Genomic DNA, 15,807 nt, shown 5'->3' on the forward strand with positions numbered 1-15,807 from the left:
AAAGATAAATTTAGCTAACAAGTAATCGTCACCAAAATATCCTCTGAAGCCATTATTTTTCTTGCATTATCAAAAAAGTAGTGTTAACAGCTGGTCTTTGAGAAATGAACACTCCTTCCCACAATATTTAAACGACTGGTATATGCTGAACGACTCACCAGACACCTGCTGTGTAAGCGAAGGTTTCTGAGTATGATCTATATGCCATCCGACTAATATGTCAACTGTATCCTGGATGGAGACAGAGAAGGGGACTAATCATTTTAAGGTCTTATTGCTATTCCAACCTGTGGAACATTTCAGAGTAAGAGAACCTAGAACATCTTATGTCCCACCTTCTTGACATTATACATTAAAGCGGGGTTGGGAGGGGCAGGGCAGGAGAATAATGGAACTTTCTTTATGACACTGATGAAATATTTCTTTAAGTATGTTAAGGTATTAGTGTTAGCAAGTACAGATAGTATTTTTTATAAAACTACATTATTGCATCATTCAATCCTGGACCTTAAAAGCAATTATACTCAAAGGAGCAGAAACTTTGTTTTCTACCTAATTCCCCAGGTCCTCATACATGCAGCCAATCCCTTACCCCATCATCTGGAAAGAGGGGGCGGGGAACTCACCCTAAAATTAGTGCTGAAAATATGAGGGTAACATCGAGCTACCAAAAGAATGCACTTAACACATTTGCAAAGTAATTCTGGTGTATCCACATTTTCAAGAATGGACTGCAGGCTGGTCATTACAAGCTAAAAAATAAAAGTTACAAACCGTGAACATTTAATAAAATAGGGAGAAAACAAGCAAATTAGGTTCATTATTTAATAGTGACTATAGCCAAAACTGACTATATCAAAGAAAATAAATTCTATAGTTTTAGTTCCCAAAAAAGTTAAAAACATTTCAATCCACTGTTTTCCCCTCATTTAACATCTGTTAACGTTATTTCCTAAGTAACATGTTTACATTGTTCCTAAGTGCTATCTTCAAAACCATGGGTGTGATTAAAATTTCAAGTAGAAAAACTAAGATGTGCTTGGGAAACTTGTCTTTAAAGGTACCAGAATTATTTTCCAATTCAAAACATAAAGCAGATGTTGTACGACTTATACTTTAAGATATTAGTACTTGCTTCAAATTGGAATGATTTAAAGAAGGTTAGCATGGCCCCAACACAAGAATGACACAACAGGCTCATGTTACCACTATATATATTTTTGAAATAAATATATGGCATACTACCTATAGAATATTTTGCAGCTAAAATTATTTTTGTTAAAATCAATTTTTTCCCCAAAAGGAAAGTTCTTCTCTACAAAAGAATGATGTTATAAGTATAGAAGAAATGCTACAATTAGAAAACCACCATTTTGCAACAGCCAATGCTATAATCTATACAATGCACAGAATATGAATGAATGCTAAAATCAAGTGAAATATTATGAAAAAACCAGGATATTCAGGAGGTCTCACAGTATCATGCCCACATTACTCACTAATTACAAAGGGAGAAAAATAAGCCTTCACAATGGAAAGATCTGGTTGGTCATCACCTTAACCAAGTGATGAAACTCTTTATCTAAGAGTTACGTGAACCTGAAGTTATATGCCTGCTAGTGTGATACAACACTAAGTATGAACCCATGAAGTATTTGTGACCAAAATATTTGAACTGAATCTAAACAGGAAGGAATAATCAGACAAGCCCAAAACATAGAACATTCTACAAAATAAGGGGGACAAAAAAGGGCGCAGAGAATTGTTCTACTTAAGAGGTTAAAGAGGCACACCACCATCTTCAAGAGATTAAAGATTCATCAATACATGAACTCTGATGGGATCCTGGGTTAAGACAAAAGTTATAGACATCTTAGTGGCAGCTGCAAAATTTGAACATGCATTGTCTTATGTGACAAAATTAATTTTCTTAGGTATGATTATAATGTTAATATGAGATTAGCCTTAACCTTAGGAGAGGCATGCTGAAGTATCACAGCATAAACCATCATGATGTGTGGAATTTATTTTCAAATAGTTCAACAAAAAATCGTGTCTCTGTGTGTGTCTGTGTCTGTGTGTGTGTAGAAACAAAACAACTGCAGCAAAATGTTAATAAGTGACAGATCTAGGTAAAAGATATATGGGTGTTTAATGTACCAGCCCATCTGTTTTCCTGTGGATTTAAAATTTTTCAAAATAAATACTTGGGGAAATGTTCATATTATGAAAACTGTATGCAGAATAAGCCAAATTTGGTGTTATGCTGGTTAGTTACAAATTATTTTCTGCATCTTTTCCAAAATTTTGTCACAACCTCTATAATCAAATAAAAATAAAATTTTTAAAGACAGAATAGATTTCTCATGTTTTTTAAAATTAACCAAAATAAAACATACCATGAATTGTTTAATAAAAAAAGCAAATTAAATAAAGATATCAAATATTCTAAAGACACCACATCCTAAATTTTTAAAAACATTAGCTCAACAAAAATTTAATTACTTATAAGTTTGCTCAAAATTAAATTGGGAATGATCTTTTAATAATTCAGATACAGGGACTTCCCTAGTGATGCAGTGGTTAAGAATCCACCTGCCAATGCAGGGAACACAGGTTTGATCCGTGATTCAGGAAGATCCCACATGCCGCAGAACAACTAAGCCCATGTGCCACAACTACTGAGCCTGCGCTCTAGAGCCCACGCACCCCCCACAAACCACAACTACTGAAGCCCGCGCACCTAGAGCCAGTGCTCCTCAACAAGAGAAGCCACTGCAATGAGAAGCCCGCGCACCGCAACAAAGAGTAGCCCCAGCTCGCCACAGCTGCAGCAACGAAGACCCAACACAGCCAAAAAAATAATAGTAATTCAGACACACAATTATTTATTTTATATCACTAGGAATAAGAATTTTTGACATATTATCAAAACTTTAGGCCCAAAATAAGTTGTGGTGTTTAGTTTCTATCTCCCTCAAAAAATGCGAAGCCCCCTTCTACGTGGCTTTCCTCATGGAGCTTCTATTTTCAAATCTGTAAGTGATTCTAGTACTACGCAAATTCAAAAGAAAGCTTCTAAAAAGCAAAAAGACAAAATTTTTAAAATAACTTACTTTAAATCTACCTTCAGTGTGTATCATTTACTCTAATTCAGAAACACGAGTTTTATTTACATCATATATCAATCAGTATATAACCCCTATTCTAAGTTTCCTTTCTTCAAGCTCCCCTTCAAGGATGTGTGTTAAGGACAACTTTCTTCCCAAGCGCATCATCATTCCCCCCAACCCTCCAGAAATTCTTACCTGCATTACGGATGAAAAGGCTTTCTTTTCTCCTACAGTCTCTAGTGCTTTGTAGGTGGCACATAAGTAGAGGAGTTTAACTTCATCTTTTGCAGATGAGCTAAATTTGCTAAAAATCCATTTGAAGATCTTCTCAGCCTCATAGCTCAGAGAAGCACAAAGAAGGCCAAGACAGCAAGCTCCCTCCTGTCTCAACTCCTGAAGCAATTTGCTACTGTGTTTATTTTAATGCAAACAAAACAAAATACACAAAAAGCTTAAGCTTTCAAAGATGACAAGAATGACACATCTTACAACAGAATGTCTTAAATGATTTTATAATTTTTATTCAAACTACACAAAAGGTTGAAATTTTATCCACTTTAAACATTCTCTCTATTCTGTCTCCTGCCATGCCAAAAGTACCTTTGTTAAGACTTTAGATTTTCTTTTATAGAATGAATTATTTACGAACAGTAAGGAAAGGCTTAGAAATACTAAAATTCAGACTTCAAATTCCATCTCAAACTACATTAACTGATTTGCAGAAAAGGGCAGCAACAAGTGATCAGATAAAACACACTATATAATTATATACTTGGTAATATTCAATATGTAAGGACTATAAAATAGGAAATGGTAATAGTTAAATACAGTAAACTTAAAGGACAACACTGATTTAAGTATTATATTATGAGAAACTATATAAAATAAAACCATCAAAAAGCAGTAAGGTTTGTGATCTGCTGAGATGAGTTTTGGATGCTTTCCAACACTGCAATTCTTTGGGAATCACCATATGAAGAAATGACTGCACACCTTTGGAGAGCCCCAGTAGCCTCAGAGGATAGATGGCCTGAATCCACTGTTGCCCAAAGAAGGAAGCTCCCTTTCACCTCTACTCTCTAAGCAGTTTCCAAATGCTCTAGTTTACAAAAGTTAATTGCATTCATTCACACTTGCATTAAGCGTTTATGTCATTCTACAAGTCAATGCTCAATTATTCAGTCATGTTGACAAATTAAAAAAAAAGAATGGCTCTCCCTTTCAAGTGGATTCGTTTGTATTCAGTGGTAATTACTGTTTAAATACTTTTACACAAATAAAAATGACAAGAGAACCCAGTTAAACATTAAGTAGATGTTCATAAATGAAGCCAATGGGTTTATCTTCTTGTACACTTTTTAATAGTTTCTAAAAATATATTTTAGTCTTTTTAATTACTTACCTTTCATTAAGCACATCATGTACAGCAACCAAGATATTATCCAATTGTTTAACTAGTACCTTAAAAAAAAAAACACATTAATAAAAACTTCAGACTCCTATACTTTTAAGAATAACACTGTGTACTTTTTTTTTTTTAACTTGTGTTTCCCTCCAAATTATAACTGGACCACACCTTACTTTTCTTATTATTCCCAGGTCCCAATTATATCATAAGTTAAGAGTGTCATAAGTTTCCTTTCAGGCTCTGAAAGAAATTTACCCATAGGAAATATACAGCCATGATCATCAATGGGGGGAAAAAAAAACTTAAAAAGCTTGTTTCATTTACTCTGAAATGCATTTTTAAAACAAAAGATGGACTGATGGATAGAGGAAGAGGTAGAGATATATGATAAAGTCATACGATAAAGTGTTAATGACAGAGCTTAGACACTATAATATTCACTGTAAAATTCTCTCAATTTGCTGTGTATTTGAAATTTTTCATAATAAAATGGGGAGGAGGGTTGGAGGAAGCTTGCTTTGAACCAAATGTTATTTGACTCACTATACCATTTCATTAATTTTCTCCGGTTCTATATCAAGTTCTTTTTTAAATTATTTATTTATTTATGGCTGTGTTGGGACTTTGTTGCTGTGTGCGGGCTTTCTCTAGTTGCGGCAAGCGGGGGCTACTCTTCTTTGCTGTGCGCGGGTTTCTCATTGTGGTGGCTTCTCCTGTTGCAAAGTACGGGCTCTAGGCACTTGGGCTTCAGCAGTTCTGGCATGCAGGCTCAGTAGTTGTGGCTCGGAGGCTCTAGAGCGCAGGCTCAGTAGCTGTGGCGCATGGGCTTAGTTGCTCCACGACATGTGGGATGTTCCCAGACCAGGGCTCGAACCCATGTCCCCTGCATTGGCAGGCAGATTCTTAACCACTGCCACCAGGGAAGCCCTATAGCAAGTTCTTAATTTAACATTAGGAGACTTACTTGGAGGGTAAAGAAATTTGTAACTGCTCCTGTATTTTTTTTGTTGTTGTTGGCCGGGCCACACGGCTTGTGGAATCTCAGCTCCCTGACCAGGGATTGAACCCGGGCCACGGCAGTGAAAGCCCGGAATCCTAACCACTAGGCAACCAGGGAACTCCCTCCTGTACTTTTACTCTTTAAAGTGTTTTTCCATTTATTTAGCCCAGGCCACCAAACTTACCCATGAACAAAATATGTACCTCCTACCCCAATTTCACATACGAAAAACAGAGATATTCTGTCCTGGAACACAGAAAAAAAATTCCGAGGACAACAGAATAAATGTGTAAAAGGTCAAAAGCACTTTATAGCAGAAGGAACCAATGTGGATCTAACATTTGTATAGATAAATTATACATTAGGGGCATTAAGTTCTAGACCATCATAATACAGGCCAAATCAATCTGGAATAAGGAATCCCTATTATTTTTCCTTGGAAGCAAAACTTTTCCCTTCTTAAAACCACTCTAGGTAACATTATCTACTGAACTATGGAAAAATGAAACTTATCAACATTTCCAAACATACTATACTGACCAGCTTATTTTCTGGTTGCTGAATAAATTCTTTCAACTGCTTTACAGTAGCCAGTCTTCGGTCTCTGTCGTCTTCCCGGGTGATCCTCCGAAGAAGATTCGACAGTCGAGACTCATCAGAATAAGACATCGATCGCTCTGTGAATATAAACATTGAGTATGAATCAGCACAGAAACTTTACAGCCCAAATATTTTAAAGTATATTAAAAATCACAGTCCACCAGACAATAAAAGCTCAATGAATGTAGGTCCTTTAACACTTCTGTTCATCACTATAAACCCAGCCCCAGCAGACTGCGGGCACACAGCAGACCCTCAAAAAGGATACGCAAACACCTCATTCCAGAGGACCAACTGACAGAGAAAAAAGAAAGGCTTAGAAATTATTCTCTTCAAATCTGTTCCAAACTGTTTTCAACATCTAGGTAAAGAGCATAGGTAAGAAACTTCAACAGGTTAGGGATAAAGTCTCTATCAGGCAGAAACAGGATACATGCTTCTATTTCTCACCTAGGTCTCCCACTGGAGGGGAGCCTCTTGTTCACATCATCATCATTTTCCTAGGACAAAGTTTTGGTGAATGGCAATCACATATTCAGTTCAACAAATGTCTAATTACCACCTGCCATGTGCAAGTATGCTGCCACAAGGAAAGTGGCAAATCAAAACTTTTCTTCCCTTTTTTAATGACAAGAACAAGAAGGAGTACTCAAAATGCTGAACACTACTAATAAAGATGGCTTTAAGTACTAAATTTTTCTTTTTAAATTTTCAGCTGCACAATTTATCATCATTAACCCATGTACATTAACACAAACCACATTAAAGGGTCTGACAGTTTCATTTCTAATGAATGAAAGGAAGATAGATAATAAAAGAAATTACAACATCTGAGAGAAGGAATAAGATTTTTAAAAATTCCTAGTCTATTTTCAGTAAGGATGACTGCTAAAAATGTATTTAGGTTACTAGTCAGGAAATCTAGGCTCTATTTACAATTCTGCCCCTAGCAAACTGCATAACTCTGAGCTTGCAAGGGGGATCTAAACTAAATAAGCTTTAGAGTCACTTTCTAACTCTATCATACCTAAATCTAAGACTTCAAACACTGGTGGGTTTTTTTTTTTTTTGGCCGCACCACTCGGCATGCAGGATCTTAGTTCCCTGGTCAGGGATTGAACCCGTGCCCCCTGCAATGAAAGCTCAGAGTCCCAACCACTTGACCACGAAGGAAGTCCCTTCAAACACTTTTATGAGACAGTATAGGCTTTGACTAGTCATTCCACTTTAGAAAATTTATCGAAATTTTTTTAAAACTGCATGCAAAAAACTATAAACACAAAGATGTTCACCAAGATACACACAACACACACACAAAGCCCTCACCGGGAAAAAATGGTCATAAACTTAATGTCCAAAGAGTAATTATATCCAACAAAGTGTATAAATCAGAAATCTTGATTTCTTAAGCAGCTTTACCAATACAATAAATTTCTCTTTTAGAGAAAAAAAAAGATCGTTACCTTTAATCCTATGAATTTTCGAGACACTTTACCTATAGAGTGAGGCTTGTGTTATAAAGCAAGAAGCGGTAACTGTGTATTTAACTTTAGAAAAGGGCCCAGTCCATGTATACCCCTACCCTCACCTTAGAGTTCAAGGACTTGCTGCAGTAAGAGTCCACTATACATTCAGTATCCACTATAATCAGGAAAATCCTTTCTTTAAAATCTTACCCAGTCTTCTAATCTTATTTTAAGAGAAATCTCCTTTAAAAAGTATTAAAAACCTTCTTGTGGTAATTCATGGTAGGGAACAGTTCACAGGAAAAGGAATGCAAACAATTATCACCTGCACATGTTTCTCAACTCAGTAAGCTAACCAACTCACACAGGTGCAAGGCACTGGTACAGAAAGAGGCATTTAGGAGATGTCTCAGCAGAGGCTTGTGTTTGTCCCCAGTTTACCCAGCCTTACCCTGTGATTTCCTCATGTCTTTGATGGCTAACGCACGACTGCCATGCTGAATACTGGTGAACTCAGGGCTGGTCACATTGTTAACCCTCAGCTCTTGCCCCAACGACTTCCGACCATAAGTATTTTCCCCAGATCCTCCATTGACACTGTAGCCACCTAAAAACAGCAACATTTACATTATTTCAATAGGGCTCTTTGTTTCACTCAATTCCTGATAGTTCAGGTTCTTCTGACCCAATCTGCAGTTCAACCAGCCTTGGCTTCTACTCTTTCCCTGTGATGCATGCATTGATTTCATTTTGTTATCTTCAGTGGAAGATAAGAAGAGAAATGGAAACTAAATTAACTCAGATTTTGCACTTTAAAACTTTTCAGAAGTCTAGAAGAGAGACAGTAGTCAGGAAAGCCTTGGTGATAATATTGCATTTTGGGGGCAAGGAAACTGCATTTATGTATTGCGTGTGTGAAAAGTACATTTAAATATTTTTTTAATTAAGGGGGTAAACTTAAGAAGTTTCAAGAACAGCACTGTGTGTAATATTTATATTTTAAACATATTAGAAGAGAGAGGTGAGGGAGCGAGAGACAGGCAAGGAGGAAGAAAGGGAGAGGCAGCTAGGTTAAAAAAAAACAAACGCACAAAAAACATGCCTCTAGCAGCAAGGAAATATATATACCCTTTTCGTCATTCTGTATGTCAGCGTGGATTCTGGTATCATCGTGCCTTTGCCGAGACACCACAGCTGAATTTGAAGGTTGCAGTCCATAAGAGGAAGACCCACCCCTATCTCTGGATGAAGAATATTTTAAATTATCTGGGTCGGCTGATGCACTATCAGTTCTGCAAAGAGAGAAGAGTATAAGGTTACAACTTTAAACAAACACTTTGATAACCCAAATCATCAATCTTTCTTTCATACATGCCTCTCTCTTCTCATTACTATTATACATAAGCGCTCCAATGTGTAATAAGAAGTCTTTCAACTGGGAAGGGATTGTCAATGGATGAAATACCAGCTTTTCAGCCCCTCCTGCTATCTAAACACCCATACAGAAATATAAATAACTACCAGGACTAGGGTGGCCAACGCAAAACTTAACAGGTTTTAGCACTGAAAGTTCCATGTCTTAAGTACTCCCTCAGTCCCAGGCAAACTGAGATAGTTGGTCACCCTGGTCCCAGGATTCTTTTCACATGACTTGATAAAAGGAATAGTTCTTCCTAAATCTCCTCCTCCCAGAAGAGGGTTTTAACCAGTGGAAAAATTACAATCTTCCCAGTCATAAAAATAAAAAAAACACTGGCAACATATCAGGCAGGGGCAATGTGTTACCAAATTATTTTTAAAGTACTGCCTCATGGCAATGTGGCTCTCTCCCTCTCTCACCTAAATTTGTAACTTGACTGTTTGGTGGGAAAATAAATTATAGAATGAAATTTGAAAGCAAGCTCAATAGGATATTAGGAAAGAACACATTAGCTGCAAAGATTGTTTTAATGCATGGCAATACTGAGGACTTCACTGAAGATTCCTCATATAAAGAATACCTATTAAAATTATAAAAAGTGAGGAAAATAAAAGCAAGGCGTCAGGAATCCAATAAAGCTGAAGGTTGCAGTCCATAATCTATTTAAAATTCAAGTACCGCCTAGAATAATCCGAGATACCTGATATTAACAAGCTGCTCAGCCCCAGGATAAAATTAGTACCCTTATTCTAAGGATCATCTCTATGCCTCAATGTCCCCATCAGTAAAATAGGGAGCTAAACTTTATAATTTCTCATGAGCCTTATTCTTCCATCAACCATAAGGTATCAAGAAATAAGAAAACACTAACTACCCTATGGCAGCATATGAAAAATACCAAGAAAAAAGTTCCTCTGCTATTGATATTTCTTCTGAGAGGAACAATCTTCTGGAAAAAAATCACTTTTATGATACTTACTAAAACACCTGCTGCACCCATAATTATCTGGAAAAGTTAAGGACACTGGCAAGAGCAGAAACTGAGCTATTCCTCAACCCCCATGGCCCTCCCCTATGTGTAAAAAAAAGTGTCTGTGTATTTCATTTCGAGTTTATCATCCTTTCGTTGCCCCCCCCAAGAACACTAAATATGAAAAGGTGCATAGGCTCAGACACCCTGATCCGTACCTACTGCAATCACTGTTAATATAGAATGTAGACAAATAGGTTCAATTAAACTTGGATACCTATGTGGCACCAATCTAAATTATTCCTAAAGGCTCTCAATCTGAAACTTGATAAAAATCCATAACCCTAGCATACTTTGCATATAACTAAGGTTCCATAGTGAAGTATCTTCTTCAAACATTCAGAGTTCACTTGTTGACAAAGCTCAGAACTTCCAACATATGAAAAATAAAATCTATGGAATTTCAAAAAAAATGTATTAGGATATTTTCTAAGCATACTAAGTATAAGCATTTAAATACCTTTACCACTAAATGGAGCATGAGAACTTTTAAAACTAACATAATGATCTACCCCCATGTATCTAAAATAGCACACTAAATGAGCACCTATAATAAACCATAACATATCATTAATTTCTAAAAGGGAACTGAAAAATAAAAGAGAACTTATGAGCTTTTCTGGCAGATTTTGAACCTGTCTATACATATAGCATCTAACACAACTTAGAAAAGGAAGCTGTTAGTAAATGAATGAATAAAATAATTCTAAAACATCAAGATAACTTAAGTCTATCAATATTTAAATTAATATCTAAATAATCTGAATTTCTAATTTTCATTATGCTTATGCATCACATATACTACTCTTACCATTGAGAGTTAAATATTTGTATCTTTTTCTGGTGACATACCAGTAAACACAAGGCAATAGCGAATATGGGTTAAAAAAAGATCTGGGCTCAAATCCCAGCTCTAGCACTGAAAAGGTATGTGTGATTCTGCACAAGGAACTTAATTTCCAAGCCTCAGTTGTCTTTTGCATAAAATGGGGATAATACCTATCTATTATGTAATGTTATTGTGAGGCTTAAGAAAGATAAGTTCTTAAGAAATACTTAGCTTACAAGGTACACTTGAAGTTATTATGACCATAATAGTAAATATACTCAAGGTTTTCAGTCTAAACAAATGAATATAAATAGTTCATAAACATATGAATATGATCAAAACAAGTTTTTATACTCAATATACAATAGCTGATTTTAACTTCTTCACTAAAGAAATTAAGCAATCTACTGCTACCAACAAATCCATTGCTAACTAGGAAGCACTGATTTCAAACTAAACTGAAAAAAAACAGGAACAACCTCCCAATTTGTTAGAAATACACGTTTTTAAATCTCATTAGTAATAAACACCAAGTTTTTTTTTTTTTTTTTCAGAATTTGGGTTTTCAGAAATATAGCAAAAAATTCACTAGGGTAGAACTACTGTCTCAGAACTGTCTAAAAACTCCCTGGTTGCTAAGTTCTTCTAATATAAACTGATCAAAATATTTCTAACCAGAATTCAAGTTATAGGTATTCTGAACCCAAAAGCACAAAATAGTTCAGCATTTATATGAAATCTCTATTTTTATAATATCTAGACAGCTTAGTTCTCAAAAAGTCAATATCAGGCAGTTAGCACCAACAAGATCATCCCAGTCCAATAAATAGAAAACTGTTAAGAACGGAAATGAGCACTTAAAATGAGGCAATCAAAGGCACAAAATAGAAAATGCAGATTTGAACTCAAAGAGGCAGGCATAAATGTTAAGCTAGTTATAAGGGCTGAAAAAGCTATCATCTGCCAGAATTAGTGTCTCAATTTAGTGATAAAAAGAAAATGTATCTGTTAAGACGAAGTATCCTAGCAAGAATCCAAAAATACCTCCACAGCCCCTTTAATACTCTAAAAATATTATGGAGAGAGAGAGGGAAAAAAAAGAAATGCATAAATTCCCCAAAATGATTAAACTGAAGTTAAAGCCTGATGTACATGCCACATGAGAGGTAAGTTTCTAAAGCTCATACCTCAAAAATCGCATACTGTATAATATGGAGCCTTTGTGATGTTTTTGCATCAAGTCAATCTGTAAGACAGTAGTTACAATATTAGTGAAGACAGTGGGTTAAAACATTTGTTGTTCAAACATGAAGCAAATATCATTTATGGGTTAGGTGCTTTTAATTGCACTATGGCCCTCTAGGGTTCATATGTTGAAGCAAAAACTGAGATGGCACATGCCACTCTATGCCTTAGAGAACAGAGGCTTAAGGTGGCAACAAAAAAATTTTTAGTACAAAAGAATTTAAATGTTAACTATAACATACAAATCACATGCAAATATAGTTACCGCTCATTTTAGTCACCTATTCTCAATATACAGAAAATGTAATAAACCTGAGAGGTTATTCATTTTCAATGACCCAAGCCCTCAGACCTCACGTCAACAACCTACCACGTGTTAGGGGATAGTTAAGTATCTCCTGGCTAAGTGTGGTCTTGTGGTCCAGTTCTTAAGGGGGAAAAGTCAGCCTGGAAATGTGAAGTCAGGGAATTCCCTATCAGAAAACATTTCCATAAAGCACCTGGAAATGACTTGATGCAAACACCACACCTAGTGGTGCCACCGGAATAAGCATCATATTGCTTCAAGCTGTTTTTAACTAGGCTTATTAAGGGATTTCGTTCTCATGGTGAGATCTAATTTGTAATGGATATCAACTAGGAAATGATATTTGCACTAAAGCCAATGAGGTGGGAATGCATTTATTCTCTAAAGCAATGGTACTCAAAGATGCATAGCATCACTGTCACAAAGCAGTTGTAGGATATGCTGTGAGTTTTTCATACTAACAGTTAATACCACTAAAACTGATTTACTTTTTAAAAATAAATTCAAGGGCTTCCCTGGTGGCGCAGTGGTTGAGAGCCCGCCTGCCGATGCAGAGGACACGGGTTCGTGCCCCGGTCCGGGAATATCCCACATGCCGCAGAGCAGCTGGGCCCGTGAGCCATGGCCGCTGGGCCTGCACGTCCGGAGCCTGTGCTCCGCAACGGGAGAGGCCCGCGTACCGCAAAAATACATAAATAAATAAATAAATTCAAGGTTATCTCTGTGATATCTCTTACTCACCTGGATTCAGACATACTTTCAAAAAAGTATAAGAGAAAAGGTGAAACTATGCATAACTCTGAGGCTTGTGTACTTTCACATTAGAGACATTGCTCTAAAATATGAGTCTATGGCTAAAGAATTCACTTGGGAGGCTCAGGGACTTCATTATATGAAACTGTTTCCACAGGAGAAAACAGTAAGTTCAAATTTAATATAACAGAATTGAACCATCATGCCAAAATTATGTTTACCTCAATTTTACTATAAATATTAACAGCTAGTATTTCTTAATGAAACTTCCTTAGCTACTTAAGTATTAAGTGTCTACGATACCAAACCCATACAATTTATGGGTTCTTTATTACCAACTTTTAATCATCAATCAAACATCAACTAATTAGTTTCTGCAGCCTCAAAATATAAAAATATATTTAACGATTGTTGTAAAACTGTAAAGAATTTTACCTTGCCCAAAGAGAGATCTGGCCTTAACCGTTGGCTTCTGGAAGGTAATCTCTAAACTCTTGGAATATAATGCCTAATAAGAGTGCCCTTGGGCTTCCCCCGTGGCACAGTGGTTAAGAATCTGCCTGCCAATGCAGGGGACATGGATTCGAGCCCTGGTCCGGGAAGATCCCACATGCCGTGGGGCAACTAAGCCCGTGCGCCACAACTGCTGAGCCTGCGCTCCAGAGCCCGCAAGCCACAACTACTGAAGCCCGTGAGCCTAGAGCCAGTGCTCCGCAGCTAGAGAAACCACTGCAATGAGAAGCCCACGCATCCCAACGAAGAGGAACCCCTACTCGCTGCAACTAGAGAAAGCCCGCAGGCAGCAATTAAGACCCAAAAGAGCCAAAAATAAATAAATAATTTTTTTAAAAAAAGAGTGCCCTCGTCCACCTGGGAACTTTGGGTCACACTAGAAAGTATAACAATGTGATCTATGTACGGTGGGGCCTTTGAGTCACACGATCAACTCAACCTCTAGTAGGGCTGGAAACTAAGTTCGTGCATGTGGGCAGTCAATCATGGAGCCCAAATAAGAACTCTGGACACCAAGGCTGGGCTGGGCTTCCATGGCTGGTAATACTCCATACGTATTATCACCCATCAATACCAGGAAAGTAACACTGCTCACTACTCCACGGGGAGAAGCTCCACATTTGGAACTGTCGTAAACTCTGCCCTATGCACCTTTACCCTTGGTTGATTTTAATCTGTATCGTATAGCTGTAATAAACTGTAACCATGAGTATAACAGCTTTCAATGAGTCCTATAAGTCCTCCCGGTGAATTATCCAACCCAGGAATGGTCTTGGGGACCCCCAAGCTTGCAACTATCAGAAGTAAGGGTGGTCTTACAGACATGCTCTCTCTAACTCTGCACCTATATGACTGAATATACTCTAACCCAAAATTTAAAGGGTTGTAAATTTTGTTTTTATATAACATCTTTAAGCAAAACATAGAAAAGATTCAACTTCAGTATAGTTTATATCCCTCCCAAGGAATCTCAAACAGCCTCTATTGACAGACCTCTAATCATATTAACCACAAAGGACAAACAAAGTAACGAGGAGGGTACTACATTAGATTTTAACCTTTGCTTCATGTGCACAAGTGTCTTCAGTGTAAAGGCTGGTGAATACACCACTCCCTTCAATGCTGCCCGTGACTCCCTAGCCAGGGTTTTCTGCTTTCCAAAACAGCTTCCAAACTTTCTGCACTTTTCTCCTTCCCCCAGCACTACCACTGATAACCTTACAGACTCTTGCTATATTAGAAATACAAGTTTTTCTACAGCACTCTGAATAGTAAGAACTAAATTCTGAGCTCATAATAAAGTCTGGTAGGCAACCTCCCCAAGCAGTTTACATACATTTATCACCTCATTTAATCTTCAACATAATCCTATTGTGATTACTGAAGATGGTAAGTTACCTTCTTACAGATGAGGTAACAAAGATTCCATAACTTACCTAAAGCAGCACAGCTAATTAAAGGCAGAGCAAGAACTCAAACTCAGTTCTAACTTTCAAGTTCTTCAACACTCCACCACTGCCTGCCAACCTCCTTCCAGCAATCTACAAATTTACCTATGTCTGCACACAGAACATTTCTTCCCATCACACTCACATAATGGAACAAGTAAACCTCCTATCTGCAGTAACCCTTTGGATTCATACATTCCCCTTACCTTCTGGAGTATGCCTTGCATCTGACTTTCCCAATGCTCATCACAACATCAACATATGAACACATTCAGGTCTTTCCTCTAAAAAAACAAAAACAAAAACCTTAATTCTCTCCTTCTAAAGTTAATTGTCTAGATAGATTCTTCACAGCCAAACCTCTTGAAAATTTCTTTTCCTTGCCTTCACTCACTTTCCAACTCACTGTAACCAGGGTCCCACCCTCAGCACTCCACAGAAACTGCTCCTGCCCCAGTAGCAACTCTACTGGTGGCTTACTTGTCTCTAAAATCCCACAAGTCCTTTTCAGTTCTTCTTGCTCAATGCCCCCAATGACTTGCTTTGCTTTTGACAACTCCTCTACTACTCACACTTTCTCAATACCACTCTAAAGGTTTTTTTAGTAACTTTAATTCCAGTGATTCTCTCTACTTTTTTCCAATCCAAGTACTTTCTTTCTTCTTAACTTCCTTC

At 37.1% G+C, this 15,807-nt stretch overlaps 1 protein-coding gene and 1 non-coding gene across 5 annotated transcripts in view; one reads left to right on the forward strand and one right to left on the reverse strand.

Annotated features, from left to right (window-relative positions):
* Positions 1–15,807, reverse strand: part of SMG1 (SMG1 nonsense mediated mRNA decay associated PI3K related kinase) — a 96,944-nt gene that overhangs the window by 63,229 nt on the left and 17,908 nt on the right. For 2 of the 4 annotated variants that reach the window (XM_029219728.1, XM_029219727.1), the window contains exons 2-8: positions 8,716–8,879; positions 8,039–8,194; positions 6,062–6,198; positions 4,516–4,574; positions 3,309–3,522; positions 627–752; positions 159–231 (exon numbers count right to left, since the gene is read on the reverse strand). In XM_029219728.1, the coding sequence (XP_029075561.1) occupies positions 159–231; positions 627–752; positions 3,309–3,522; positions 4,516–4,574; positions 6,062–6,198; positions 8,039–8,194; positions 8,716–8,879 (929 nt within the window). Of the gene's footprint in view, positions 1–158; positions 232–626; positions 753–3,308; positions 3,523–4,515; positions 4,575–6,061; positions 6,199–8,038; positions 8,195–8,715; positions 8,880–12,053; positions 12,113–15,338; positions 15,417–15,807 lie in introns of all 4 variants that reach the window. The other 2 variants (XM_029219729.1, XM_029219730.1) reach the window with 2 other exon arrangements.
* Positions 1,113–1,222, forward strand: LOC114895127. Its single transcript, XR_003793432.1, has one exon. It is a non-coding gene; the product is annotated as a U6 spliceosomal RNA (small nuclear RNA).

This window comes from Monodon monoceros, unplaced genomic scaffold (assembly GCF_005190385.1).
Source record: "Monodon monoceros isolate NGI ecotype Baffin Bay Population unplaced genomic scaffold, NGI_Narwhal_1 Super_Scaffold_13, whole genome shotgun sequence".
NCBI classification, from domain to species: domain Eukaryota; kingdom Metazoa; phylum Chordata; class Mammalia; order Artiodactyla; family Monodontidae; genus Monodon; species Monodon monoceros.